General features: G+C 58.2%; 5 protein-coding genes and 1 long non-coding RNA gene across 8 annotated transcripts; 2 read left to right on the top strand and 4 right to left on the bottom strand.

Annotated features, from left to right (window-relative positions):
- Window positions 1–788: 788 nt before the first annotated feature.
- MINDY1 (MINDY lysine 48 deubiquitinase 1) lies at window positions 789–7,329 on the bottom strand. The gene is made up of 11 exons (XM_068995431.1): window positions 7,102–7,329; window positions 4,207–4,256; window positions 3,268–3,763; window positions 3,101–3,158; window positions 2,939–3,003; window positions 2,647–2,805; window positions 2,162–2,264; window positions 1,917–2,059; window positions 1,649–1,840; window positions 1,341–1,514; window positions 789–1,189 (listed from the first exon to the last, which is right to left on the bottom strand). Exons 3-11 carry the CDS (start codon window positions 3,673–3,675, stop codon window positions 1,121–1,123), a joined length of 1,371 nt encoding a protein of 456 aa, XP_068851532.1. The 5' UTR covers window positions 3,676–3,763; window positions 4,207–4,256; window positions 7,102–7,329; the 3' UTR covers window positions 789–1,120.
- On the bottom strand, window positions 5,620–7,923 carry LOC138098480 (basic proline-rich protein-like). The gene is made up of 2 exons (XM_068995049.1): window positions 7,881–7,923; window positions 5,620–6,422 (listed from the first exon to the last, which is right to left on the bottom strand). Exons 1-2 carry the CDS (start codon window positions 7,921–7,923, stop codon window positions 5,620–5,622), a joined length of 846 nt encoding a protein of 281 aa, XP_068851150.1.
- PRUNE1 (prune exopolyphosphatase 1) lies at window positions 7,419–11,895 on the top strand. Of its 2 annotated transcripts, none has more exons than XM_068995433.1 (8): window positions 7,419–7,501; window positions 9,653–9,757; window positions 9,834–10,039; window positions 10,221–10,405; window positions 10,487–10,645; window positions 10,747–10,841; window positions 10,933–11,091; window positions 11,210–11,895. In XM_068995433.1, exons 2-8 carry the CDS (start codon window positions 9,689–9,691, stop codon window positions 11,528–11,530), a joined length of 1,194 nt encoding a protein of 397 aa, XP_068851534.1. In that variant the 5' UTR covers window positions 7,419–7,501; window positions 9,653–9,688; the 3' UTR covers window positions 11,531–11,895. The 2 variants fall into 2 exon arrangements, with proteins under 2 accessions (XP_068851534.1, XP_068851533.1); XM_068995432.1 differs by lacking the exon at window positions 7,419–7,501 and adding an exon at window positions 7,786–7,960.
- CDC42SE1 (CDC42 small effector 1) lies at window positions 11,887–17,420 on the bottom strand. Of its 2 annotated transcripts, none has more exons than XM_068995437.1 (5): window positions 17,053–17,420; window positions 14,531–14,712; window positions 14,343–14,453; window positions 13,335–13,409; window positions 11,887–13,242 (listed from the first exon to the last, which is right to left on the bottom strand). In XM_068995437.1, exons 2-4 carry the CDS (start codon window positions 14,582–14,584, stop codon window positions 13,338–13,340), a joined length of 237 nt encoding a protein of 78 aa, XP_068851538.1. In that variant the 5' UTR covers window positions 14,585–14,712; window positions 17,053–17,420; the 3' UTR covers window positions 11,887–13,242; window positions 13,335–13,337. The 2 variants fall into 2 exon arrangements, with proteins under 2 accessions (XP_068851538.1, XP_068851537.1); XM_068995436.1 differs by lacking the exon at window positions 17,053–17,420 and adding an exon at window positions 16,344–16,426.
- On the top strand, window positions 16,449–23,048 carry MLLT11 (MLLT11 transcription factor 7 cofactor). The gene is made up of 3 exons (XM_068995435.1): window positions 16,449–16,645; window positions 19,526–19,834; window positions 21,293–23,048. The coding sequence occupies exon 3, from the start codon at window positions 21,300–21,302 to the stop codon at window positions 21,558–21,560; it is 261 nt and encodes an 86-aa protein (XP_068851536.1). The 5' UTR covers window positions 16,449–16,645; window positions 19,526–19,834; window positions 21,293–21,299; the 3' UTR covers window positions 21,561–23,048.
- LOC138098709 (uncharacterized) lies at window positions 22,336–26,028 on the bottom strand. The gene is made up of 3 exons (XR_011146636.1): window positions 24,206–26,028; window positions 23,701–23,816; window positions 22,336–22,411 (listed from the first exon to the last, which is right to left on the bottom strand). It is a non-coding gene; the product is annotated as an uncharacterized lncRNA (long non-coding RNA).
- Window positions 26,029–27,297: the final 1,269 nt, after the last annotated feature.

Here is a 27,297-nt window from a genome sequence, read left to right as displayed (position 1 = left end):
ATACGCGCCCTATATGTGCCCCCTATACGGCCCCATAGACCCCGCTCGCCCCTGTCTCCCCCTGGCGGCCTCGCCGCGCCACTGCATCCCACGGCGGGGACCCCAAACCCGCGGGCCCGTGGGGAGCGGAGGGAACCGTGACCCCAAAAACCCCCCCGATTCCCCCAAACCCGCGTGCCCGTGGGGTGCGGAGGGAACCGTGACCCCAAAAACCCCCCTGATTCCCCCAAACCCGCGGGCCCGTGGGGTGTGGAGGGAACCGTGACCCCAAAAACCCCCCCGATTCCCCCAAACCCGCGTGCCCATGGGGTGAACCGTGACCCCAAAAACCCCCCCGATCACCCCAAACCCATGTGTCTGTGGGGTGTGGAGGGAACAGTGACCCCAAAACGCCCCCCGATTCCCCCAAACCCGCGTGCCCATGGGGTGAACCATGACCCCAAACCCCCCCCTGATTCCCCCAAACCCATGTGCCCATGGGGTGAACCATGACCCCAAACCCCCCTGATTCCCCCAAACCCGCGTGCCCATGGGGTGAACCATGACCCCAAACCCCCCCCGATTCCCCCAAACCCATGTGCCCATGGGGTGAACCATGACCCCAAACCCCCCTGATTCCCCCAAACCCATGTGCCCATGGGGTGTACCATGACCCCAAACCCCCCTGATTCCCCCAAACCCGTGTGCCCGTGGGGTGTGGAGGGAACAGTGACCCCCAAACCCCCCCCAATCGCCCCAAACCCGCGTGCCCGTGGAGCACAGAAGCCCCCACTGGTGCCAGCTCCGTGTGCAGGGGGACAAGTCCTTTACTTGCCAAGGGCTAAGGCCACGTTTCCAACAGGGGGGTGCCCGTGTCCCCCCAGCCACGCGTCCCCCCGTGTCTCGGAGCATGGACTGAGGTGTGGGACCCCCCTGAGGGGGCCCCCCCCTGAGTGGGACCCCCCCCCTCCTTGTTTTAAGGCCACTGAGAAGTTTGGGGTGGTCCTGGCACGGCCTCAGACGGTCACCCCTCATCCGTGTGTCCGCTCCAGCCCACAGGGACCCCGCAGGATCTCCCTGAGAACCCAAAGTGGGGACTCGGGGGGGTCTCCAGCCGTGGGGACCCCACGGGCACGAGGTGCTACAGGAGGGCACAGTCCAAATCCGGCTTCTGCCGCTGCCGCCGCTCTCCGGCTGGACGCCCGCCCGCCTGCGGGGACAGGGACGGGGCTGGGGTGTGGAGGGACCAGCAGAGACCCCCCCCTCACACCCCCAGGGCCATCACTCCACCCCCCCGGAGCAGGGGGGAGGGGTTGGGAAGCACCCAGGGTGTTGAAATCCCGTGAAGGGCACCTGGGTACCTGCGCTGGGAGCGGCTGAGGAGGAGGAGGATGAGGATGAGGATGAGGATGAGGATGAGGATGAGGATGGTGCTGCTGATACTCCTCGTGCTGCAGCTGCCGTGCCAGCTCCAGGTCGCTGAGCACAGAGGGGGGGTCCTGCCCCTGCTGCAGGGACAGGGCCACCATGTAATCCTGGGAGGGGGGAGGAACACAAATAAGGGGGGGGGGTCGTCAGCACAGCGAGCCCCAACCCTGCAGGATCCCTCCCCACCCCAGGAGCTGGGATGGGACTCAGCTGTCCCCTACTGCCACCGCTGGTCCCCGACCTGGTCCACTTGTCTCTGCTGCAGCCGGTGGTCCGGGGTGGCCGCGGCGGCCCCCTCCTTGCCCAGGGCGTGGCTGAGGTGGAACTCGGTGTCACAGAAGCAGCTGTCCCCATCCACGCTGTGCAGGCTCTCCCACACCACCCCCTCCTCCTGCAGGAAGCCCTGGTCCGTCACCAGCAGGTAAAGGTGGCCCTGCAGAGAAGGCACGGGGGACAATCAGCCCTGGTGGGTGCTGGAAGGGTGCCCAGAGAGGGGTCTCGGGTCACACCTTGTGCTTGATCATGGTGCTGAAGTGGTTGTTGCGGAAGAAGACGCCGAGCTCGCCCTCGCGGGCGCGGGCCGTGAGCTCGCACAGCCCGTGGAACGTCAGCTGCGAGGCCGTGGACTCCAGGAACTGCTCGGCCACCAGCCCTGAGGGGACAAGGGGGCCGTGGCGGGGCTGGGGGTGCCCAGCTGTCCCCCCCCCCCCACCACCACCACCAGGGACCCCGGGGGTGGGAGCAGGGGAGTTACCTTCGCTCACCAGGCTGGAGTCGCTGGCCTGTTTGCAGGTGATGATCTTCTCCACCAGCTGGTTGTAGCTGAGCTTGCCCACGGCCTGCACCTGCTCCGGGCTCTGCGGGGGTGGCAGGGAAAGGGGCTGAGCTCCTGCTGTCCCACTGCAGGGATGGACCCAGCACAGAGGGGTGTGGGAGGGAAGGGACGTCCAAAATGCCACCTCCTGCCATGGGCCGGCTCAGGTTCAAACCCCATCCAAAACCCCACAGAGGGGGTTGGGTTGGGAAAGGGCTTTATAGGATCATCTAGACCACCCCAAACCGTGGGCAGGGACGCCTCCCACTAGACCAGGTTGCTCCAAGCCCCATCCGACCTCACCCTGAGCACCGCCAGGGATGAGACATCCACCCACAGCTTGGTCACCTTCTCCAGGATGAGCCCCAGCTCCTCCCAGCAGAGTTCTCCAACCCTAAAACCCCCAGCCAGGTGGGGATGCTCACCTGGGGGTCCACCAGCCAGCCGTGGTAGAGCGGGATGTTGAGGAGGTCGAAAACGATGCACTCGGGGGTGTACTCGAAATCGGAGACCCCCGTGAACCTCACGTTGACGTCCAGCCCCGTCGAGAGCTTCGGCAGGACCGTCATGGTGTCGTTGATGTTCTGGGAGGGAGGAGAAACACGGGGATGGGGAAGGGGGGGGGGGGTCACGTTCCTGAAAGCGCCACCCCAAATCCTGCAGCCAACCGAGCTCCCCAGGACGGTGGGGTTGGATGTTTCGGGGTCAACTCCTCACCTGCTGGAAGTTCAACTGCAGCCCCTCCGAAGTGTCCCGGGGTTGGGTGGCCAGGATGCAATTCCCTGCGAGGCAGCGGCGTCACCCCAGCCCCAGCACTGAATGGGGGGGGTCCCAGTGGAGCCCCCCGACCCCTCACCCCAGTGAGGGGTCCCCACTCACCCAAATGTGCCATCAGCTCCTCGGCCGTGATCACCTCCTTCTGCGGGGGCAGCTTCACCTGGGAGCAACCAGAGCACGCTGGCAACCATCCCCGGGATCCTCCCCCTGGAGATTTGGGGGGAGATCCCCCCCCCCAAAAAACCCCTCCCCACCAGCCCCCCCCTTGCCTTCCACTGCAGGAGGAGGATGTTGATGATGGCCAGGAGCGGGCAGGGCCCGTTCTCGCTCTGGGTGACCACCGGCGTCCGCTCCCCTTTCCAGCTGATCCACTTGACGCAGTAAAAATCCGCTTCCCTCCCGGGGGGCTGCGCCTGGGGGGGCTCAGCCCCGGCTCCTGGCACGCTTTGGGGGGCACCCAGCGAGGACCCCTCCTCCTCGAGGGGCTGCTCCTCCAGGGAGCCTCCCGGGGGTCCCTCGGAGCTGGATACCCCTTCCTGCTCCCCGGATTGCCCCCTGGCATCTTCCCCGGCCGGTGCTGGGCTCTCCTGGGCAACATCTGGAATTCTTTGCCCCCCGAGGGGTTGGGGGGTCCCTTCGCTGCTGGGACTGGCTGGGAGAGTCCCCTCCTGCTCCATGGGAGCCTCCCCAGGCTCGTCTGGCTCCGATCAGGCTCCTGGGAACGCTCTGGGTTTGTCCAGGAGCAGCCGCATCCCAAATTTCAGCCTTAGGAGGGGAAATTTGGGTAGTTGAGGAAAGTAGAAATGTAGCGATTTTAGTCTAATTTGGCTCGTCTAGGTGAGGTTTTTTTTCCTTTTCTGCCCCATTTCTTTGGGTTGGGTTTGAAGCTGTTGGGAGGTTTGGGTGATTTGGGGGGTTAACAGTCAAGAAAATTGGGGATTTGGCTTTGAAACGGAGGAAGGGATTGGAAATTTCGGCTCTGAAACAGGCAAGAGGTTGGGAGATTTTTGGCTCCACCACAAGAGAATTGGAAAATTTGGCTTTGAAACACTCGAAATGGAGAATTTGGCTCTAAAAGAGTCGTGAGGATTGGAAAAATTGGTTTTGAAAGGGAGAAGAGATTTGGAAAAATCTGGGGAATTGTCCAAATTCCACTTTCAAACCTGGGGTTTCCTGCCCTGGCTGCCCCAGCCCCTCCCCCAGCTCACCAAAAATCTTCTGAGCCCCCAGTCCTGCCACAATCGGGGTCCTGGGCCCTCTGGAAACAAATAAACAAACAAATATTAAATAATAGAAATAATAGAAATAATAGAAATAATAGAAATAATAAAAAAATTAATCAATGTAGAACGTAATAGTAAATAAATAAATTAATTAACACAGGTAAATAAAATAATACAGCTGCTAACTAGTCCCCTGAGAGAGTTGAGTTGGTAAATGAGGAGTGTTATTAATGAAAGAAATACCAGGAAAATGTTCTGATGGGGAAATAAATGGGGTTGGTAATTAAGGAAATAATTACAGACCTGTTTGTTATAAACTGGCAGGATGAAATGAAATGACAGATAAAGCAGAAATGGACATAAAACAAAATGAAGTGACAAAAACTAGGATGGAAAATGAGGAAGTGATATAAAATAAAATAAAATAAAATAAAATAAAATTTTAAAAAATTTAAAAAAATAAAATGAAATAAAACAAAATAAAATAACATAAAATAAATAACATGAAATAACATAAAAAAAGAAATATAATGAAATAAACCGAAATAAAATAGCATAAAATAAAATAACATTAAATAACATAAAAAAGAAATATAATGAAATAAACCGAAATAAAATAACATAAAATAAAATGAAACAAAATAAAATAACATAAAATAACATAACATAAAAAAGTGAAAGGAAATGAAATTAAATAACATAAAATAAAATAACATACAATGACATAAAAAAAAGAAATATCATGAAATAAAATGAAATTAAATAATACAAAATCAAATTAAATAAAACGAAATAAAATGGAGTGAAATAAAGTAAAATAACATAAAAGAAAATAACAAAATAACATAAAATAAAATGAAAATAAAACGAAATAAAATACCATAAAATAAAATAACATAACATAAAAAAAATGAAACATAACGAAAGGAAATAAAATGAAATGAAACGAAGTAAAATGAAATGAAATAAAACTAAACAAAATGGAAGGAAATAAAATAAAATAACATAAAAGAAAATAACAAAATAACATAAAATAAAATAACATAAAACAAACCAAAATAAAATAAAGCAAAATAACATAAAATAAACCAAAATAAAATAAAGCAAAATAACATAAAATAAACCAAAATAACAAAATAACATAAAGTAAACCGAAATAAAATAAAGCAAAATAAAATTTAAAAAATAAAAAATTAAAATAAAATAAAATAAATAAAAAAATAAAATAAAATAAAATAAAACAAAATAAAATAAAATAAAATAAAATAAAATAAATAAAATAAAATAAAATAAAATAAAATAAAATAAAATAAAATAAAATAAAATAAAATAAAATAAAATAGAAGAGAACCGAATGCAGTACAACTCTCGAACAGACGCGAGGGAACGCCACGCATTTCAATTCCCACTCGCGGCTCCGCCCCGAGCCCGCGGCGGGGCCGGCCCGACCGGCCGGACCGGGGGTGGCCCGGGGCGAGGGGCGGGCTGTGCCCGGGGGTCCCGGGGAGTGGCCCAAGGGTGCCCGGGGGTCCCGGGGAGTGTCCCGGGGAGTGTCCCGAGGGTGTCCGGGGGTCCCGGGGAGTGGCCCGAGGGTGTCCGGGGGTCCCGGGGGGTGTCCCGGGGGTGTCCGGGGGTCCCGGGGAGTGGCCCGAGGGTGCTCGGGGGTCCCGGGGGGTGCCCCGGGGGTCCCGAGGAGTGTCCCGGAGGTGGCCCGAGGGTGCCCGGGGGTGACCCAAGGGTGTCCGGGGGTCCCGGGGAGTGGCCCGAGGGTGTCCGGGGGTGGCCCGGGGGTCCCGGGGAGTGGCCCAAGGGTGCCCGGGGGTGACCCGAGGGTGTCCGGGGGTCCCGGGGGGTGTCCCGGGGAGTGTCCCGAGGGTGTCCGGGGGTCCCGGGGAGTGTCCCGAGGGTGTCTGGGGGTCCCGGGGGTGGCCCGAGGGTGCCCGGGGGTCCCGGGGAGTGGCCCAAGGGTGCCCGGGGGTCCCGGGGAGTGGCCCGAGGGTGTCTGGGGGTCCCGGGGAGTGGCCCGAGGGTGCCCGGGGGTCCCGGGGAGTGGCCCGAGGGTGCCCCGGGTGTGCCCAAGGGGTCCCGGGAGGTGGCCCGGCTGTGCCCGGGGGTGGCCCGAGGGTGCCCGGGGGTCCCGGGGCAAGGCCAGGCTGTGCCCGAGGGTCCCGGGGTGTGCCCCGGCTGTGCTCCGGCTGTGCCTGGGGGTCCGGGGGGTGGCCCGAGGGTGCCCGGGGGTCGCGAGGGGTGTCCCAGCTGTGCCCGGGGGTCCCGGGGAGTGGCCCAAGGATGCCCGGGGGTCGCGAGGGGGTGTCCTGGCTGTGCCCGGGGGTCCCAGAGGGTGTCCCGAGGGTGTCCGGGGGTCCCGGGGGGTGTCCCGGGGGGTGTCCCGGGGGGTGTCCCGGGGGTGTCCCGAGGTCCCGGGGGGTGTCCCGGGGGTGTCCCGGGGGTGTCCCGGGGGTGTTCCGAGGGTGTCCGGGGGTCCCGGGGGGTGTCCCGGGGGGTGTCCCGGGGGTGTCCCGAGGTCCCGGGGGGTGTTCCGGGGGGTGTCCCGGGGGTCCCGGGGCGTGGTCGCCCCTCGCTGTCCCCGCCCGGGGTCACCGCGGGACCCCCTCCCGGTCCCGGCGCTCGGATCCCGCCCCGCCGTGTTTTCCTGCTTCTCCTTCCTTTTCCTCCCCTAATCCTTGTTTGGGTTTTTTTTCCCCCCTCTTCTTGATTCCTTGTTTGTGCTCCTTTTTCCTTGTTTTCCCTTCTTTTTGTCCTCCTTTTCCCTTTTTCTCCTTTCCCTTCTTTTCGCCTCCTTTTCCCTCTTTTTCCCCTCCTTTCCCCCTTCTTTTTTCACTTTATCCCTCCTTTTTAACCCTTTTAACCTCCTTTTACCTGTTTTTCCTGCTTTTTTTCCTTCTTCTTTCCTCCTTTATTCCCTTTTCCTTCTTTCTTTCTTCCTGCTTTTCCCTCCGTTCCCCTTCTTTTTTTTCCTCTTTAATCCTTTTTTATTCCTTTGCGCTCCTTCTTTTTGCTTCTCTCTTCCTCCTTTCCCCCTTCTGTTTTCGACTTCCCCTTTCTTCTATCCTCTTCCCCTTCTTTTTTTGTCCCTTTCTTCTTCTTTTTTGTCCCTTTTTTCTTCTTTTTTCCCCTCTTTTCCCCACTTTTCGCACGGGCCTGGTCTCCACCTCCAGCCGCACGCTCCGGCTTTCCGTGGGAAGGCGGATTTAGGGCGGGGGGAGGAGAAGGAGAAGGAGGAGGAGGAAGAGGAGGAGGAAGAAGAAGAGGATTAAAGGTGTAATTTTGGGGTTGCAATGAAATTTCGGGGGGTCGCCCCTGCTGGAGGGGGTTGGGGGGGGTTGGGCTGTCGCGTTTTGGGGGGTCGCAGCAGAGTTTGGGGATGTCAGGGGGGGCTTGGGGGGGGTCTGGGGTTAGAAGGGGGGGTGGGGGGGCACAGGAGGGTTCTGGGGTGTCAAGAGGGGGGGTTTGGGGTCCCCCCGAGCCCCCCCAGCCGCGGGGGATGCCGGGAAGGGCCCCGCCCCCCCTTCCCAGCAGCCCCGTGCGGCGCGGGGGGGGCGGGGTTGGGAGGTAGTGGGGTTGTACTGGGCTGTATTGGGTTATACTGGGCTGTACTGGGTTATACTGGGCTGTACTGGGTTATACTGGGGTTATACTGGGGTTATACTGGCGGTTCTGGGCGCGGCTCGGCGCCGTCATGGAGCAGTTCGTGGCGGGGAACCGGGCGGCTCTGCAGGTACGGGGGGGGGGTGTGGGGGAACGGGGTGTTCGGAGGTGTTCGGGGGTTTGGGGGGAATTGGGGTGTTCGGAGGTGTTCGGGGGTTTGGAGGGAATTGGGGTGTTCGGGGGTGTTCGGGGGTTTGGGGGGAATTGGGGTGTTCGGGGGTGTTCGGGGGTTTGGAGGGAATTGGGGTGTTCGGGGGTGTTCGGGGGTTTGGGGGGAATTGGGGTGTTCGGGGGTGTTCGGGGGTTTGGGGGGAATTGGGGTGTTCGGGATTGTTTGGGGGTTTGGGGGGGAACGGGGTGTTCGGGGGTGTGTGGGGGGAATTGGGGTGTTCGGGATTGTTCGGGGGTGTGTGGGGGGAATTGGGGTGTTCGGGATTGTTCGGGGTTTGGGGGGAATTGGGGTGTTCGGGGGTGTTCGGGGTTGTTCGGGGTTTGGGGGGAATTGGGGTGTTCGGAGGTGTTCGGGGGTTTGGAGGGAATTGGGGTGTTCGGGGGTGTTCGGGGTTTGGGGGGAATTGGGGTGTTCGGGGGTGTTCGGGATTGTTCGGGGGTGTGGGGGGGAATTGGGGTGTTCGAGATTGTTCGGGGGTTTGGGGGGGAACGGGGTGTTCGGGGGTGTGTGGGGGGAATTGGGGTGTTCGGGGTTGTTCGGGAGTGTTCGGGGTTGTTCGGGGGTTTGGGGGGAATTGGGGTGTTCGGGATTGTTCGGAGGTGTTCGGGATTGTTCGGGGTTGTTCGTGGGTTTTTCGGAGCTGTGGGGCTCAGGGCAAGGTGGGAATTGGGGCGTATGGGAACGTGAGCCCCGCAGCCCCCTGAGCTGCGGGAATTGGGGTGCAGGGGGTGCGGTGGGGCCTAGGGGAGCAGAGGGCAGCGGTGCCCAGCGAAGCAGAGTGCGGGGGAATTGGGGTGCGGGGGGAGATGAGCACCCGCTGGACGGGGGTGCAGGGGTTTGGGGTGTCGTGGGGAGCAGAGGTGCCCAGGAAAGAGGGGTGCTGGGTGCCCAGAGGGCCGATACCCCCAGGTGTGGTGCCCCGTCTGAGGTGGCACAGCCACACCAGGGACACCCCAAAATGTTTCCCAGCCCTGTCCTGGTTCTACCTCCGGACCTGCCGAGGGGTTTGGGCTGCAGCTGCTCTCGGGGGTTTTTTTCCCCTCAGCTTTTACCAAAAATGAGCGAATCTGGTTTATGGCAGCAGAGAATTGTCCCAAAAAAACAGGGCCAGGGGATGGGGCGGCTCCCGCGGGCGTGACAGGGCAGGGGGATGGGGCCTGGGGGGGTGACGTGTTTTTCCTGCTGCTGCAGGCAAGCAAAAGAGGGTGAAACACCCAAGTTTTGGTGGGACAACCAGCCCCAAACTCAGTATTTCTAGAAAAAAACACGTTCAAAGTACTAAATGCTCCCAGGGCTGCGGGGCTGGGATGGTCCCACGGTGGTCGGGGTGGCTCAGGTGGGTTTTCCTGGAGCCCTGACGCACCTCACTTCACACACGTGCCCCAAACCCCTGAGCTTTTAGGGCCACAAGTGGATCCCAGCCAGGCCCAGGGATGCCAGGAGCTCGTCCAGAGGGTGGAATCTGTGGGTGACACCTGTGATGAGTGGCTCTAAGGACACTGTGATGAGGCCAAGGGAGCAGTTTGGAGGTTTTTTTGGGGGACGGGGCCACGTTGCTGCTGTGCCTGACAGATCCTCCCATCCCGGCAGGATCATGTCCGGCAGCACCAAGAGATCCACGTGGTGATGGGCAACGAAGCCTGTGACCTGGACTCCACCGTCTCGGCGCTAGCCCTGGCCTATTTCCTGGCCCAGGTGAGGCTCGGCCACTGGCCTGGGGATCGCCGGTGGCCCGGGGGACGCCTCACTGGGTGTCACCCCCCCGCCGCAGACCTCCCCGGCTCCCAAAGCCGCCTTCGTGCCGGTGCTGAACATCCCCCGCGCCGACTTCGCGCTCCGGACGGAGACGACGTTCCTGCTGCGGGATCGGGGAATCCCGGCCGCCTCCCTAATCTTTCGGGATGAGATCGACCTGGGGGGGCTGCACCACGCTGGGCTGCTCTCCCTGACGCTGGTCGATCACCACGTCCTGCCCGGGTGAGCCGGGGGAGGGTGGCACGGTGGGGGATGGCCAGGGCCACCCACCCAGAGCCTCGGTTGATTTTGCCGCCCAGGGTGGGTCAAACTGATGCGTTTCTGGGGTGTTTTTAGGGTAGGAAAGGAATACAGGGATTTCCCAGGCTCTGCCAGGGGTGACCCTTCCCTTGTTGCCCATCAGTGCCGACGCTGCCCTGGAAGAGGCCGTGGTGGAGGTCCTGGACCACCGGCCGCTGGAGCGGGACCGCGGTCCCCCGTGCCAGGTGACCGTGGAGCCGGTGGGCTCCTGTGCCACGCTGGTGACCGAGCGGATCCTGCAGGGCCCCCCGGGCGTGCTGGACAGAACCACGGCCGCGCTGCTGCACGGTGAGCGCACGGGGAGGAGGTCCTGGCTGAGCCCCCGGCCCAGGGGGGACGGTGACAACACGGTCCCGCTCGTCCCCGCAGGCACCATCCTGCTGGACTGCATCAACCTGAGCCCGGCCGCGGGCAAGGTGACACCCAGGGATGTGGCCTGCGTGTCCCTGCTTGAGGAGAGGTTCCCGGAGCTGCCAGCCCGTGATGCCGTGTTCCAAGCCCTGTACGCAGCCAAGTTTGATATCACAGGTGTGTGTGTGCCAGGGCCGTGGCACCCAGATGTATCCCCCCGCGCCCTCTCCTTGGGGACAGGAAGGTGGCCTGGGCCTCATCCCCTGCTCACCTCCCAGGGCTGACGACGGAGCAGATGCTGCGGAAGGACCTCAAAGTCCTCTCCAGTGACGACGTGGTCGTCCCCATCAGTGGCATCTTTGAGGACCTGGAAGTGAGGCTTGGGAGTGAGGGGGGGAAACTGAGGCAGGGAGTGGCACACTGGGGACATCACGGTGATGCCGAGACCCCTCCCCTCTCTCCAGACATTCCTGCACCGGCCTGGCTTGCTGCAGGACCTAGAGGCTTTCTGCCAGGCCCGTGGCTACGCAGGGCTGGTGGCCATGACCGTGTCCTTTAACGAACGCCACGAGCCCACCCGGAAACTCGCGGTCTACAGCCGGCAGGAGCCCCTCCGCAGCACGGTGAGTCAGGGGGCCAGGGTCAGGCACCACCGGGCAGTTCCCAGCTCTGGTTTGCCCCAGAACCTCCCAGTTTCGGGGGTGCTGGCGAGGTCCCAGCCCCACGCTCGCTCCCCCGCAGCTGTGCCGGGCGCTGGAGGAGGCGACGACGCCGTCCCTGCTCCTGCAGCCACTGCCGAGCCCCTCGCCCTGCGTGGTCGCCTACGCCCAGGGCAACACCGTGGCCACTCGGAAGAAGGTGCTGCCCATCCTGCGGGCAGCACTGGGGGGCCTGGGAGCTGCTGGGGGCTCCGAGGAGGAGGCGGTGCCCCCGCCCACCCCCATGAACAGCCTGGTGGAGGAGTGTCCGCTGGCGCAGGCCGTGCCCCCGCTGTGTCCCCAGGATGTCCTGGAGCGGGTCAGCCGCATCGCCGCGGGGCAGCCCCCCGGCTCCCCGAAATAACAGCGGGTACCCCGTGGCTTTTTGAGGTCTGGAGGAGAAGTTGGGGTCCCTGAGCAGGCCCCGGGGCGGTGCCTGGGTGTGGGGGGGTTGCAGCTGCCTTTGTCGGAGCTCAGCTCCCGGTTGTCGTCGTGGTTTGTCCCCCACAATGGGCTCCCTCTGCCCCAATGGTCCCCAGGGTGGGTTTTTGGGGACGCCATGGGCAGTTGCACCCCCTTAATGAAGGTGCTGGGGTGGGGGAGTTAACGAGTTCTTGACGATCTTCCTTCCTTGGGGGGGCGGAGGGGGGCCCCCAAAGGGTGGGTTGGGACATGCAGCCGTCCAGGATTGTCACCGTTTTCCAAGGATTAAATTTCCAATTTCTTCCAGTTTTGGCTCTTGGCTTTTATTCTGGGATGGGTCTGGTGCTGCCCCTCTCGCACTGGGGGTGCCCTCACCTTCCCCTCCCATCCCCAACCATGGGGTGCAATCCCCTCTGCAATGGGTCAGAGGAACATTTTGGGGTGTCCAAGGAGGGGGTATCAGTGCAGCCACACTCCCAAGTCCAGCTCAGCCAGAGGAAACTGGTTGTGCCATACAAGTAGTGGCATCTGCCTGCTGTGAAGATCAACGGGCTTGGCTTCTCCCAGTGGATTTGGCTGCTCCAGGAGCAGAGGAGGGAGCGAGGAGCCTGGGGCAGCTTGTGCACCCACCCCTTGGGCCAGCACAAGGGATTTATTTCCAGGCTGGAATGTTTTTCCCAAAAAAACCCTGACCCCCGGCACGACGCAGGACTGGCAAAGCCCGGCTCCCACTGGAGCCCAGCGCAGGGGAAAGGCTCTGTCACCCAGCAGGTGCTATTTAATATTTAATCCTGGCGCTAATTAAACTATGTACACCCGCGCCTGAATTCCGGAGCCCTTCTCGGGTCAGGCCCTGTCCGGCCTCGGCTGGGGCCGGGGACAATCCCGGGGTGGAGGGGACCCCGCCACGGTCCTGCCCCTGAGGCGACGGAGGCTGCTCAGGTGGGTTTTGGAGCTTAAAAATAAGAACGTGTCCTAAAAAAAAGGAGGGAGGTGGGAGTCTGGCGGCGGTGGGAATGCCGGCTGGAGGCACTGTGGGCTCGGTGACGCTGAGACACCGAAGCGTTGGGGTTTGATGCTGGTTTGGCACCGAAGCATCGGGGTTTAATCCCGGCTTTGCTCCAAAGAATTGGGGTTTAATCCCGGTTTCACATCGAATCCTGGTTTGACACCAGAACATCTTGGGTTTAATTCTGGTTTGGCACCAGAATATCAGGGCTTAATCCCGGTTTTGCTCCTCTGTGATGTTCTGGGAGGCAGCAAATCTGCCTCTGCACCATGACCGTGATTCCCTGGGGAATCTGAGGCACCACTATGCAGCCCATGGGAGACACCGGAGTGGAAAAAGGGAAAACTGGGAGGATTTGGCACATGTGGGCTGCGCCTGGCAGCTCCTGGCACGTTTCAGGGGGGTGGCTGTGTCCTTTCCAGGTGGGGCAGGAGGTAGGGGCTGTTGTCCCCGCTCCCTCCCCATGTCACCGGCCAGTGCCTCTGGGCAGGAGGGATTTTCCAGAGGGATGACGACCCAAAATCACCGGGAGCTGGGTGAGGGTGGTGCTGCATAAATACCGCGGGGTTAAAGCACTCGAGGTCGCTTCTCCTCCAGCGGGGGGGGATCAGGCAGTTCAAGTTTGGGCTGAAAAAGCCAGGAATCTGCAAAATCCGAGAGGATGGGTTATGGGAGTGCCCAAGTGGTGGCTCCAAGGGGGTGGTGGGTGCTCGGGGTGCCATGGCCTGGTACTCACACGCTACAACACGCGGGAGTTGCTCCACTGTCGCTCCCGGCCACCCTTGGACCTCATCTCCTGGACAGCACCGGTCTGCAGAGAGGACTTGTCACCCACCTGTGCCACCCCCTTGCCCAGCCAGGAGAGCCAGCACCTCAAAACCAACACCCATCAGCCAACCCTGAGAGCCAGCACCCCAAAAACAACACCTGGCACCCAACTGTGAGAGCCAGCACCTCAAAACAACACCTGGCACCCAACTGTGAGAGCCAGCACCTCAAAACCAACACCCATCAGCCAACCCTGAGAGCCAGCACCCCAAAACAACACCTGGCACCCAACTGTGAGAGCCAGCACCCCAAAACAACACCTGGCACCCAACTGTGAGAGCCAGCACCTCAAAACCAACACCCATCAGCCAACCCTGAGAGCCAGCACCCCAAAACAACACCTGGCACCCAACTGTGAGACCCAGCACCCCAAAACAACCCCTGGCACCCAACTGTGAGAGCCAGCACCTCAAAACCAACACCCATCAGCCGGCCCTGAGATCCAGCACCCCAAAACAACACCTGGCACCCAACTGTGAGACCCAGCACCCCAAAACAACCCCTGGCACCCAACTGTGAGAGCCAGCACCTCAAAACCAACACCCATCAGCCGGCCCTGAGATCCAGCACCCCAAAACAACACCTGGCACCCAACTGTGAGACCCAGCACCTCAAAACCAACACCCATCAGCCATCCCTGAGAGCCAGCACCCCAAAACAACACCTGGCACCCAACTGTGAGACCCAGCACCTCAAAACCAACACCCATCAGCCATCCCTGAGAGCCAGCACCCCAAAACCAACACCTCTAAAGCAACACCCATCATCCAACTGTGGGATTCCACCACCCCAAAACCAACACCTACCACCCCAAAAACCACCACCTGTCACCCAACCCAGGGACCCAACACCCCAACACCGAGCTCCAGCCCCCCACCCGAGCCCCCCCACCCCGCCCACAGCAGCGTGGGGGTACCATGGGCAGCCCCTCTCCCGCAGCCATGTCTCCGGAGCCGATGTGTGTCAGGTGGACGAAGTTCATGGGCTCCCCGATCATGGAGCGGTCGATCCGTCTCCTCCTCTTCTTCTGCAAGGTGATGAAGGCCGTCAGTCCCCCGCTGACCCCACGCCCCTCCCCGAAATGGCTGCACTGGAGGTACTCACGGGCTGGGGCTTCTCCACGACGCAGCAGCCCAGCTTGTGCCAGAAGTCGCTCATGCTCGCAGTGGTGGCAGCCAGCGTCCCCCCGTGCTGGCACAGCTGCCGGGACCCCCGCGCAGGGTCACTCCATGGGCACACCTGGGGGCACCTGGTCGGGGCGGCGCAGCGTGGAGAGGAGCAGCTGGCTGCGAGTGGGAAGGGAGGGTGATGCTTTCAGGCCTCACCTCCCCAAATTAATGCCAAAGCAATTTTCCATCGACCAACAAAAGCCAGAGACCCCCCAGGGGTCACACAAAGATCACACAAGGGGACACCTGTCATCGCAAAGAGATCCCTAGGGATCACACAGAGACCCCCCAGAGCTGTCCCCATGGCCAGGGCTGGATGGGGCCCCGAGCCTTGTCCCCCGCCCCAGGGCAGGACACAGCTGAAGGATGCTGCGGCAGGATGGGGGGGGGGGGATGGAGGCAGCCATGGCAAATCCCAACTCCCTGAGCCAGGCGGCTATAAATATCCCGGCCTTTCCGAAAAGGGGCCGGAGGTTGAGCTCTTCCGCTCCAGCTTGAAGAGCAGGCGGGGGAGAAATAAACAGGAGCTGCTGGGATTTTACCCCAAACTCCCACGGTCCTGCCCGGGGTAGGCAAAGGGGGTGTGGAAAGGGGGGGGTTCACCCCCAAAATGGGGGGCTTCCCCTTATGCCAAGGAGAGACGACTCCTTTGCCGCAAGAGCACCCGGCGGCACGCAGGGAACTCACCCGCCCACGCGGGGCCGTGGCCTGAGCACAGCCCTGGATCAGCCACGGGAGAGTCCCCACGCCGGCGGCACGGCCCAGCCGACACGGCCGATGGGTGCCGGACCCCAGCACACCGGCAAACAGGAAAAGTTCCTTCCTCTGCCCCTGCGCCGGCGACGCCGGATGGACCAAAGTCCGGCCCGCACTTCCTGCTCCTGGCAGGGAGGAGCGGGGCCGCGGGGGCAGCCCCCCAAAACGGGGGGCTCCGAGCTCAGCCTCGGCACTGCCCCATCCACGGCCCGCGTCAGGATCTGGCCCCAAGGACCCTATGGAATGACCCCTGCAACCGGGCATTCCCATGGCATTGGGGCCCGTGGGCTGGGTGCCCACTGTGCCGCGACCCCCCACCGCCAGCCTGGCACAAGCAGAGGAGCCCCCCGTGCCCCCCGCCCGGTCTCCGTGCCCCGGCAGCCCCTTCCCTCGAGCGCGGCCGCTGAGAACGGGCAGGTAGCGACACGTCCCGGTTGGGACACACCGGCTCCGTGCCCACGCCGTGCCCCGGCACCCCCGGGCAAACCCGGCCTCTCCCTCCGGGCTGCGGGGCAGAGGAGGAGAGGGCTGCCTTTTCTTCCCAGCCTGATTTCCTTAGGAAACACGGCTGCCGGAGCCGGCCCCGCCGCAGCGCTGGGATCCGGCGGTGCAGCGGAAAGGCCTTGCTGGGGAGGCACCCCCGAAATTCAGCGCTGCAACCGCTCCCGGAGCTTCCGTGGGGAGCCCCGAGAGCGAGCTCAGCCTCGTACGAGCCACCAGTGAATCCCCGTGGAAACCTCCAGGGGTTCTCACGGCCACCATCCCCTGCCCGGACCCCTCCGGCTCCCAAATCCCCTCCGGCACCCGCCAGGGCCTCACGTCCTCGCAAAGGGCGACGGCGGGGCCGGCTCCGGCTGCTGCCCCGGCTCCGGGCGGTTCTTGTCGGGTCCCACGGGCTGCAGGCGCCCCGATCCCCCGCTCTGAGGGGGTCTCACGCCCCCCGCACACCCTCAGCCCAACCCTGCGAGGAGCCGTGTCCGGGCTCAGCCCACCTGGGCAGCTTCGGTGGCCCCGGGCAGGGCGGCTTTGGGCCCGGCCCGTGCCGGCATAAGGCAAAATGACTTCCCGGTTGGGAAACCACCGCTCGGCTCTGCGTCACCGGCGGGCTCCGGGCAGGGGGGGGCCCGCTCCGAGCCCTCCAGCACTGGGGGTCACCCCTTCCAAGGGTACCCGCTGGGGTCTCCCGAAGTTCGGAAGGGAGGCCAGCGTGTGGGGACAGGGGTGGACCGGGTGAGAGTCCTGGGGTGCCCCGGCTGCGGGCCCGGGACCCCCGGGATGGGGCGGCAGAGTGGAGGTGAGTGAACCTCCTTGGCGTGGGACGGTCCCGGCTGCGACCCCCGGGGCAACGGCTGCTGACATGGTGGGGACCCCCGGAGCTCCGTGGAGTTAGGGGATCCCAGCAGGGCTTGGGACCCCGGGGGCCCTGGTAGGGTTGGGAGATCCTGGTATGTTTGGTGGGAGACCTTGGGACCCCGGTGGTCCCGGTGGGGTTGGGGGGGGTCCCGGCAGCGCTGGGGATCCCGGGAGGACTCCCCGGTTGCACCAGCGGGCTGCAAGGGGGGTCGTCCCGCCGCCCCCCTGCCGTTCCGGTGCCGATCCCGGTGCCCTCTCCGCCTTCCTACGGCGGTTCCGGGGGCCCTTCCGCGGGGTTGCACCCCCCCGGGGGGGGCCCGGTTCCCGTCCCGGTGGCGGCCCCATTACCTGTCCCGGCGCGGGAGCGCGCGTCCCGGTGCTGGTGTCCGGCTCGTAGCCCCACGCGTGGCTCGGGAGTCCAGGTCCCGGTCCCGGTGTCAGGCTCGCAGCGGCCCCAAGCGTGGTCCAGGTCCCGATCCCTGTGCGAATCCCGGTCCCGGTGCGGGTCCCGGTGCCCCGCTCGCAACCTCAGGCGTGGCTCGGGGCTCCTGGTCCCGGTGCGGGTCTCGGTGCCGGTGCCCCGCTCGCACCCCAGGCGTGGCCGGGAGGTGCCGGTGCGGATGGCGGTGCCGGTGCCGGTGCCCCCGCTCGCAGCCCCAGGCGTGGCCCGGTGCGGACGCGGCGCAGCTCCCGCCGCCCGGCGCGGCTCGGCCCGGCCCGGCCCCGGCACAGCGCCTTCCCTGGGCACCGCCGGCACTGCAGGGCGGGGGGCGGCGGGGCTGGGGGTCCCCGGAGTCCGGGTAAGGCTGGGGGGCTCTGGGTCCCGGTGGGAATTGGGGTCCTCAAGGTCCCCCGCATGGGGACTGAGAGCTGGAGATTCCCGAGGCCCCAGAAGGGCTGGGGGATCCCGGTAGGAATGGGAGTCTCCGGGGTCCTAGAAGGACTGGGGGTTCTTGGGGTCCTGTTAAGACTGGGGGTCCCCAGCTGGGGGTGGAGGGGCTTGGGATTTCCAGGAGCTGGTGTTTGGGGGAATCCCAGGGGACCAGGTAGGGCTGGGGGTGCCCGGCAAGACTGGGGGTCCCCAGCAAGTCCCAGTTACCGCTCCCATTTGCCCTGTTTTCCCATGGATACACCAGAGCCCTTGCAGCACCCAAAGGTGTGGGAACCCCCGGACCACCCTGCAGCCGGTGTTGAGTGGTTTCACCATTTCCAGCTCGGTGCCTTTCCTCTTGCACAACATCTGGTGGGGTGTTGCCACCACCACAGTCCTGCCATTGCCACTGCCTTGGTCCTGCCACCAGCGCCCTGGCACCACTGCCACCACCATGGTCCTGTCACTGCCACCACCACTGCCACGGTCCTGCCACAGCTGCTGACACAATCCCGCGGCTCCAGCCACTGGCCAAACTGGACTGTGACCTCTGGGGTGTCCCCTCCTGCAGGTCCCCATCCCACCTGGAGGGTCCCACATAGGAGACGCCCCTGTGTGAGGCCCAGAGTGTCCTTTCCCTTGTCAGCCCCCAAATCCCAACCATCCCCACTGCTCCCACTCCAGAAATCCTGAACAAGGCAGCACTGTCCCCACTCAGTCGGGTCTCTGTCCCACGCCTGTCCCCAGCCATCGGGTGGCCCTGGCTGATAATACCCCAAGTGTTTGTGACCTCATTTCAGCTGAAGAGCCCCTTTTATTTTTTGGTGTTTGCGCTGCCAGAGGACATTGTCCCACTTGCAGCCCTCCCAAAAACCGTAAAGCCCAGAGCGGTGCCCTCATTGCTGTGTCCCCTTGGGGGTTCAGTCCCAGGTCCCTGCTCAGAGAAGGACATCACAATCTTTGGGTTGTCATGTGTGAGCAGGTGACAGAGACCCTGAAGAGCAAGGAGACGGGTGACGTGCAGCTCCCTATGAAGTCGCTCAGCCAAACTGCACCCCATGGCCTGGGGGACCCCCAAAAACACAGCAGCTCAACCCCTTGGAAGGATCAACATCCTCCAAAGGGCCCCCAGTTGGAATTTTCCCTGTGCTGGGTGCTGGAGGGGCCAAACTGAGACCAGGGGTCTATTTTGGAGCAGGGAACATGGGATCCTCTTTGCCCATGACAGTGCTGGGAGGAGGAGGAGAAGGAGGAGGCAGAAATAGCCTGGCTGAAAGCCGAGCACTGGCAGAACTGCTTGGCACCATCAGAAATGAGCTGCACACAGGGAACAGGGAGGAAAAGGGAGAAAAAAAAAAACCCCAAAAGCCCCAAAAGAATGTTGATCTCAGGCAAAGCCCAGGGAGAGGAGGGCGAGGGCTGCCCTCAGCCTCTCAGGTGTGTGGATCTGGCCCGTGCCCCCCAAAAAAGGGTGTTTGGGGTCTCAGTGGTGCTGGGGCAGGGAGATTCCCTGGTCTGAGGGGTTGCATTGGGGTTTTCTTTGTTGCCTCTCCGACACAGCAGCAGCTGTGGGGGAAAGTGGGGTGTGAGGTGCCCCCACACTGGTTTGAAGCCCCTCCTCAGCCCTGGCAGTGATAGCAGTTTTTGGTGTCTCCTTCTATTTCTAGCTCCATGTCTGGCTTCAGCCACAAAGCTGGGATATTTTTGCCGTGTGGCCTCAGGACCAAATACCCTCAGCCTCAGATTAAAAAAAAAAAAACAAAGCAAAACAAAACAAACAATTTTTCAGGGTTTTTTGAACTAAATTTCCCTGTGTTTGACCGGCACAGTGCCCTCCCAAGGTTTGGGGGTTACCACAGCACCCCATATCTTCACATGCAGGTAAAAGAAATATTCCCCAGCTCCTTGCCGACTGAAAACTCCCCGTTATTCCCCCCCCCCAAAACACAGCTGAAGGCTTCAGGAGCGAATTGGGAATCGCTGCAGGTTTCATACATCCTCGTCTTGGGGGTCCAGCGCGCAGCATCCTCCACCCCGCGCCTCCGCCCCTGCCGTCCTCCCCCTCCCTGGCGCGGGTGGGAGCCGCTGACTCATCTGCCATCATCATCCTCCCCCCACGAGGAAGGGCAGTTCGAGGGGCTGCATTGCAGACCCAGCCGCGCCAGCAGACAGACAAAAGCGACGCTGCACCGCCCGCGGCTTCCCCGGCACAAAGAGCCCGGCCGGCATCGAGCTCACCCATCCGTCCACCCTCCGCAGGTAAGGGATGCGAGCCGGGGAAGGATGCACAGCCGGAGGACGCTTTTTGTTTTGGAAGAGGTTTGGGCGAAGGAGGGTGTTGGAGTTTCTTTTTGAGGTGGGGAATAAGCCACGGCCAGCGGGGATTAAGTGGATGAAAGTGGTTTTGGTTCCCTGAGGTGAGCAGAGCACAGTGATGCTGTGGGAAATGCTCTTTTTTAGGGGTGACATGCGACACAAGAGGTTTTTTTTTCCTCCCATATTCATTCCCTTTTACTGGGTATTTGGTTATTTTACTTGTCACTAAACTCTATTTTCTCTTCTCTTGTCACTAAACTCCAATTTTTCTCCTTTTGAAGCTTAAAAATCCACGTCCGCAACACCCATCACCATTAATAATTCTCTGCTGTTGTGCAGCAAAAAACCCATGGATAGATCCCTAGGGATGGACCCCCCCAGGGATAAATTCGCCGGGAAGAGACTATTTTAAAGTCATGTGGCTCGGTTTACCCTGAGGGAGTGACACAGGAGCCTTTCATAGGCTCTGAGTGACACCCAGAACCTTAAATTTAGCAGCTGATCAGCCCTCATCGCACAGACAGGGCGCGATCCAAAGTATGCCTGAATCATCCTCGAGAATTCTGATTTCCGGGATTTAAGACAAGGGAATCAGGAGGAAAATGAGGATGTTTTGGGTTAGTCTGGTCTTTTCCCCACCTCCGATGCCAAACGAGGAGGTGAATGACATAATCCTGCCAGGGAGAAGCCAGGCAGTGACTCAGCTCCTGCGGCGGAAGGAGCCGATCCACGTCTTGTCCTGCTCTTTCCCAATTTTTTGGCGGATTGGGGTGGGGCTGCAGGGGGAATTCTGCAGCAGGGATGGATGGATGGCACGGCAAGGATGGGTGGGGTGTGGTGGGAATGCCGGGCGAGGCTTCTTCCAGCCCTTTCTAGAGGGTTCGGTCATGGGAGGGAGGGAGGGAGGGATGGGGTGGGATCAGGGGGAGGGGGCTGCACAGGGACCCCCCCCACACTGCCCATTCCATAGGGATTCGGCAGGGTCATGGAAAAAAGAGTTCGTCTGGATGCTGCTTCCCCACCTCTGCTCCCCAGTGCCGGCAGGGTGGATTTCAGGAGGATAATCCCCACCCTGTCCTTCCCTCCCGTGCTGTTTGGGTGGGGAAACTGAGGCACGGGGTGACAAGTCCCTTGGGCCCCCTCCAAATCACGGTGCAGAGAAGGGCCGTGCCCAAGGCTGTGGATAAAACTCTGGCAGAGCTCAAGCCTGCAGTTAGACCCAGCCTAGAGTCAAACCTCCACGATCCCACCCCCTCCTACCCCATCAACTCCTTTTTGGGGATTATCCTACGCGATAGGGTCGACATGGCAACACCTGAGATTTTTGGCCACTTTGGGGCAATTCCTGTGCCTTTGGTAGAGCTTTTCTCTTCCTCTTCTTCCCCCTCACCCCTTTCACAGCCTGAAAATGCTGGACACCATCAGCAGCCAGTACGACTCCTTCATCTACTGGAGGATGCCGATCCCACGGCTGGACGTGGCCGAGCTGGAGGGGCTGGGGCTCGCAGATATGGCCCTCTACAAGCCCAAGGGAGGCCTGGGCAAGCTCGGCGACCGGGACAGCCAGGACCTCTCCCAGGAAGAGGACAGTCTGCTGCAGTTCAACAGCTTTAACTTCTGGCGAGCTCCCATTGCCAGCATCAGCTCCTTAGATTTCGATTTAATTTGAAGCCCTTCCTGCCTCTCCTCACCCCGCCGCTCTCTCCCTTTCCGCCGGGCATGCCAGGATTTGGTTTTGTTGTCAGTTTGGAGGCTGTTGGGTTGGTTCGTTGGTGGTTTTCTTTTTGGTTTCTGGGCAGTTTTGCCATTGCTAATTCACTCAGCAGTTCACCGTGGCCTTGACGGTGATGGGCTCCCCGAAAATCTCCAAGCCCTCTCCACCTTCTCCCCCTGTTCCTCTCCAGGAATCACAACGGTGCGAGTGGGGGGTAACAGTGCCAGGGGCAAAGATGATGGGAGGGGGCAGAAATAGCTCCCCCCATTGCCCCTCTCCGTTGCCAGAGGGTTTGGGAGGTGCCACCCCCCCCCCCCCGTGTCAAGCTGTCCCCGCCCTGTGTGACAATTTCTCAGCTCATTTCTCATCTGCTTTTTTAAGAAACTCATTTGTGCAAATGGGGCGCCGGAGGAGCAATGGGAATCGCCCTGGTTTTGCAGAAAGCATCGACTCTCTGCGCTCCCCTGGCCCGATTTCTCAAAAATCTGCTTCGTCCCTTAACCTTCCCCTCAGGAATGCAAGGTGGAAGAGGCAGGGATGTGCCCAAGAGATCAGCACAAACCTATTCCTTGAGAAAAATAATCACTTTGAGCCTTGTGGTACGAACCCAAGCTGGAAAAATTATGTCCAGGAGGGTAAATAGACATGGAACTGCTCTGACCTTGCTTGGTGGGGTCAAGGCTGGGTGTTCATCGCCCCAAATTTGACTTTTTTTCGTCCTTTTTTTATGCCCCACGTGGTTTATTCCTCCTGACTGGGACAGACACCAGGTACATTGTGGGGTCTGGAAGGCTGATGGGGCGGAGCTGAAAGATAAGAAGGAGAATTTAGTTTGATCTTACCCCCAAATGAAAATATTTCAAGTTTTCCACCCGCTTAATCAATCCCTTGAAAAACAACAACAAGCTGCATTCATTCAAGTGGAAGCCTTGAGTTTTCTCCGGGGAGATTTTCACCTGCTGAGGTTTATTTCTGAGCATCATCTCAAAATGGGGGGAAAAACCCAACCTGGAATAATTTTTGGCTTTTAAACAGGTTTCCCCACCCCCCACCCCCATCCCCAAGATTGTTTTCTGGGATTGGTTTGTCTTCTTGAATGTGCTTTTTTTGGGTTTGATTGGGGTGAAGTGATGTGGAGCATCCCAAAATCATCCTGAGAGCTGAGGGGTATGTGGCTGGGGGCAGGCTGAGGCAGTACTTAAAAAGTGCCAGAAACAGGCAAAAAATGGGAAAAATCTGCATTCTGCTATGAAAATGGGATGCAGCTCTCCTGTAACCTCCAGAAATAATCAAGTTTGCTGATTTTGAACCATCTGTGTAAAACCAGAGGTGAAAAATGTAAACTCTCCTCTGCAGAGCTGTTTGACTTCCGTGTTCCCAGCTGGGAAAACCTGCAGAAGTATTTATTATGAAAGTTTAAATAAAATCAGTTAAAAACATACACATTCCTGTGGACATATAGACTGACATCAAGTTCTTTGGCATTAAATTGTCTTAAATTTCTTTACGGTGAGCTTAGAGTTCACCCCTATGCCTTTGCACAATGCTGTGGAGGTCTTAAGCATGGAAAAACTAAGCCTAAAGGATTATTTTAAGCACATTAAGGATATTATCTACACTTCAGCTTTTCCAAGCCCCACAGTAAAACACCTCAGAGAAGAAAGAGGCCCCAGAGTCTCAAATTTACCTCAAAAAAGGGCATTTTGGACAAGTCAGGGCACCCAAGGGCAGAAACACAACTCGGAAAGGGGGGTTTGGCAGCCTGAGGGGAGCTCAATCCTGGACTGGAAGACACTCAGAGGGGACAGATACGCTCAAACTACTGAAATACACACACAAATAGCGATATAGTTACAGACACCCACTATCAAAACTCTATCATAAACACACAAAACCCCACACCTCAGCGAGGCGCCGCCGCCATTTTATACTTGGCGCCAAAACGCCCCTGCCGGATCTAACTCCAGGGGCGTCACACGGCGCTTCACCCTACTGTCTGGTGTCCTTCCGCCAGAGGAAAACACTCCCATGCCAGGCCTCTCCCGACGGCCCCAGGGCGAGGAGAACGGCGGAGAAAAGAAGGAGAAATGTCCACCTTCCCCACAGTTCCCGCTGCGGCAGAGCGAGTGGAGGAGCTGCCCGATCTTTCTCCGTCGCCTCAAGGGACTCTTTTGCTGCCGATCCTGTATCCTTCCGCTCCAGCCGGGCTCGCTGCCGGGGCCGCCATTTTGTGAGGCCACGGCGGGAGGGGCGGGGGCAGCGACGGGGGCGGGGCAGCCGCGGGTCGGGGAGGGACCGAGCTCCGTGAGGGGGGCTGGGGCTGAGGGGGGCTTCAGGGACCCCCGTGAGGGGCTTCAGGGACCCTCGTGAGCGGAGGGGCTGGGGAACCCTCAGAGAGGAGCGATCTTGGGGGTCTGAGGAGGGAGGATCCCTGTGAGGCGTTCGGAGGACTCCCAGGGAGGGAGGGGCCTGGGCGACCCTCTGAGAGGGGCGATCTTAGGGGTCTGAGGGTGGGGGACACCCATGAGGGGTTCAGAGGACTCCCAGTGGGGAAGGGGCTGGAGGAGCCTCTGAGGGTCTGAGAAGGGGGGGACGCTCACCCAGAGAACAAATCCCATCACCAACACTGTGGCTCCCATCTTCATTCTTACACCGGGGCAAGTTCTCAATCTCCTCCCTTCAGCAAACGCCAAAAAAAACCACCTCAGGTAAGGTTTTAGGGGACCTCGAGTGTGAAAATCTTGGGGGAAAAAAAAAAAAACCAAAAAAACCCCCTAGGATTGCTCACCAGTAGAGGGCAGATGGGTATTTAGGAAAGGAAAAGTGCTGACATGTAGCCAAACACCCCCCCCAGCTGCTGCTTCCTGGCCCAGAATGTTTTCACCAGGCGAGCTGAAGGAGGAGGATCCTACAAGTGGTGTTAATAAAGGTGGTTCCAGTGTGAGGGGCTGCTCGCTGTGCTGCGGGCCCGTGCCAGGTCTGGAGAAAATGGATTTGGCTGATTGCAATAAGAGGAATAATGAGAATTCCTGCCTGCGCCAAGTCCTGAGCGTGGAACGCTTTACTGTGCTCTTTATTGCCAGTGTTGAGTGTTTTGCTCTGTGTAAACGTTGAGTAAGGAAATTCCTGGGTAAGCAGGTCTAAGGGGTGTGTAGATTACTCCTTATTTATTCTATCCCGTGTTAGATGGAAATAAATAGGTTTCCAGTTGTTCCTCGAGCCTTATATTGCATGGGGAAGCACATTTAATTTGATTCTGAGTGCAAATTCTTTTTGAGTAATCCCAGTTTTTCTAACAACTCATAAAGTGAATGCTGTGTATTCGGGGAAACCCAGATTGTTGTTTCTCTGCAGTCTTGAGGCTACTGAAAAGTTTTAGGAACCTTTTTTGGCCTCATCCTGCAAACACTTCTTCATGTGAGTAATTCTTTGGTTAAGTGGGGCTGTTCACCTGCATGAATGTTTGCTTAGTAATTAGGCAGTGCTTTTGAAATCCCAGATCCTGACATTCCCACCCGGACCTCTCTGCCTGTGCCTGGCCACAGCAACACCCCAGCCCTGCTCTCAAAGCTTTCAGAGCCTTGAAGCTCTGAAAATCCCTAATTTAAAGGGGGGGGGGAAAAATGGTCCAAAGTGTTCCTGGCACAGATCTTCAGTCGAGGATATTCCACCAACACAGAGGGGACTAAAACTGAGGATTTTTGTACCCTGGATGATGCTCAGTGTCTGCAGACAGATCTGGCTCTAATCCCCTTTCCCAGTGCCCCAACATGCTGCCCTCCACGTGTGACTGCCCTAAAAACACCCCAGGATTTTCCCTCTGTGGCACTTCCAGCGTCAGGAAGGGCTCAGGAACAGCCGTGTCTCCTGCTCTGGGAGGTGGGTTTTGTATTTCCCACGAGATGGCATCAGCAGCCACCTTAATTTTAACAAAACCACCCAATTTAACACTTCCAGATTAAAGATTTTTTTTCTTGTCTCTCTTCTGTTTTTAAATGGGAACGAGGATCTTTAGCTGGCCTGAGGGAATGTGGTTACAAGGTGCTGAAAACTCCAGGCTTGGGCTGTTTTCACCTGCCAACGCAAGTATTCTATGAAATCAACGTGATAAACTGGCTAAATCGGGTTTAAAAAAAAGAGAGAAAAAACAGATTGCAAGGGTTAAACGAGAAGAACTTTAGGTGAACTTCCCTCTGTGTGCCTATAACCTGTTGATCTACGCCAGTGCTGAGGAACAGAATCTCTTTTTTTTTCCCTTTTACAGAGGAATTGTGGGCTCCCTGCACTGAGCTTGCGCCCATTTAGGTAATTTCCTGCCCCATTCTTACGGAGTCTGCATTGAATAGGAACTACTACGGTGAATTGGAGGAAGAAACATTGTTTTTTGGGGCTGAGAAAGCTTGTTTATCTCATTTCAGTCGATATCACGTTGCAGTGAGCCTGCTTTTCCCGTCACTGAACCCGAGAGGGGAGGAGGAAAGGACCAGAACGTGGAAATCCCTGTGGCCAAACTGGGCAGCAAAGGCTGGTAAGGGCCTTGTGTGATCCAGGAACTCAGGCCAGACCTGGACCTGGAGACTTCCCTGGCTGAGGAAGAGCCTGGGGGCTGTAATTCCCTCCCAACAGCCAACAGATGTTGTCAGAAGGGAAAACCTGTCAAATTTGTTTCATTCCAGCCTGTATCTTGCGAGGAAATTTAAGAGAAAGAAGTCAAATTGCCTTATTTTAGGGTAAGGGAGGATGATAAATATTGGGATTAATCTGGGTGATTTTTTTGTTGTTGTTGTTTAATCCCAGTTCAAACTTAATTAAAGAAACAGTGACGGATACCAATAGGAATAACTTAATTTTTATTAAACTTTAAATTAACCACTGTGTCTGACATATGTTACCCTTGATGTGCTTTAACAGTTATTTTAAAAAAATGAATAATAAAACTGGAAACCCACTGCTGCAGAAATGGATCGACTTTAACACACAAACCTGGATAAATAGTTCAGAGTGAAATTGTCTCAAATGTTTCCTGTCCCCATGTTTTGAGGCTCTGATAACTTTTTTGCTTACAGAAAGGTTTGTGTTGGTTTTTTTTTTTTTAACTCATCTTTTATGCCGTGTTCGACCTTTAATTAACTTTGGATTTAGGAATTTGATAAAGTGGAAGTTTATCTAATCCCCTCGCTTTGCAATTCCGTTCTCTTCCCCACAGCTAAGCATTTTTTTTTCTAGAGTCTAGAGACAAGTAATTTAAATTCTTGAAAGTGCTGGTGCCACACCACTGATTCCTTGACCCGTGGTGCTCAAGTGTTTTTCCTCTCTGGCACCCAGCACAGGTCAGGTCCCAGTTTCCTGCACTGGGAGCAGGATGCAGCCAAGGGAAGGGGCAGGGAAGGAAGTTTTGCAGAGCCAGGGCTGCTTAACTGCTGCCTCCAGCTCCAGAGGTTTTAATTTGTGTGCTGGTCCTTATTAATGCACCCAAAATAAAACTATTAAGGCTGGAAAAGCCCTCCAAGATGATCAATCCAACCTTCAAATGGATTTGATGATCTTGGAGGTTGTTTGAACCTTCAAACCACACTGGGTTTACCCTGAACCCTTTGTTTTGCTGAGCTTTAGTGGTGTTATTTTCTTTCTCCTAGTAAGACCTGCTGTATTCCCACATTGTTTTCCATAATCCCAGGAGTCCCAAGCCACA

The sequence above is a fragment of the Aphelocoma coerulescens genome, chromosome 25, assembly GCF_041296385.1.
Source record: "Aphelocoma coerulescens isolate FSJ_1873_10779 chromosome 25, UR_Acoe_1.0, whole genome shotgun sequence".
Taxonomy (NCBI): Eukaryota; Metazoa; Chordata; class Aves; order Passeriformes; family Corvidae; genus Aphelocoma; species Aphelocoma coerulescens.
Note: the sequence above shows the minus strand (reverse complement) of the source record. Positions and strands in the feature narration are given on the sequence as shown.

What these genes read in the sequence shown, in the direction of transcription:
- MINDY1 (XM_068995431.1), bottom strand. Translation starts at nt 3,675, where the DNA reads ATGGAGCAGGAGGGGACTCTCCCAGCCAGTCCCAGCAGCGAAGGGACC. An exon ending in TCCTCCTCCTGCAGTGGAAG is followed by an intron (nt 3,159 to 3,267) that starts GCAAGGGGGGGG and finishes GGTTGCTCCCAG; the next exon opens with GTGAAGCTGCCCCCGCAGAA. An exon ending in TGCAGTTGAACTTCCAGCAG is followed by an intron (nt 2,806 to 2,938) that starts GTGAGGAGTTGA and finishes CCTCCCTCCCAG; the next exon opens with AACATCAACGACACCATGAC.
- PRUNE1 (XM_068995432.1), top strand. Translation starts at nt 7,922, where the DNA reads ATGGAGCAGTTCGTGGCGGGGAACCGGGCGGCTCTGCAG. An exon ending in TGGCCTATTTCCTGGCCCAG is followed by an intron (nt 9,758 to 9,833) that starts GTGAGGCTCGGC and finishes CCCCCGCCGCAG; the next exon opens with ACCTCCCCGGCTCCCAAAGC. An exon ending in GATCACCACGTCCTGCCCGG is followed by an intron (nt 10,040 to 10,220) that starts GTGAGCCGGGGG and finishes GTTGCCCATCAG; the next exon opens with TGCCGACGCTGCCCTGGAAG.
- LOC138098480 (XM_068995049.1), bottom strand. Translation starts at nt 7,923, where the DNA reads ATGACGGCGCCGAGCCGCGCCCAGAACCGCCAGTATAACCCCA. An exon ending in GAACCGCCAGTATAACCCCA is followed by an intron (nt 6,423 to 7,880) that starts GTATAACCCCAG and finishes CCGGACCCCCAG; the next exon opens with GCACAGCCGGAGCACAGCCG.
- CDC42SE1 (XM_068995437.1), bottom strand. Translation starts at nt 14,584, where the DNA reads ATGAGCGACTTCTGGCACAAGCTGGGCTGCTGCGTCGTGGAGAAGCCC. An exon ending in TCGTGGAGAAGCCCCAGCCC is followed by an intron (nt 14,454 to 14,530) that starts GTGAGTACCTCC and finishes ATCACCTTGCAG; the next exon opens with AAGAAGAGGAGGAGACGGAT. An exon ending in CGGGAGAGGGGCTGCCCATG is followed by an intron (nt 13,410 to 14,342) that starts GTACCCCCACGC and finishes TCCTCTCTGCAG; the next exon opens with ACCGGTGCTGTCCAGGAGAT.
- MLLT11 (XM_068995435.1), top strand. Translation starts at nt 21,300, where the DNA reads ATGCTGGACACCATCAGCAGCCAGTACGACTCCTTCATCTACTGGAGG.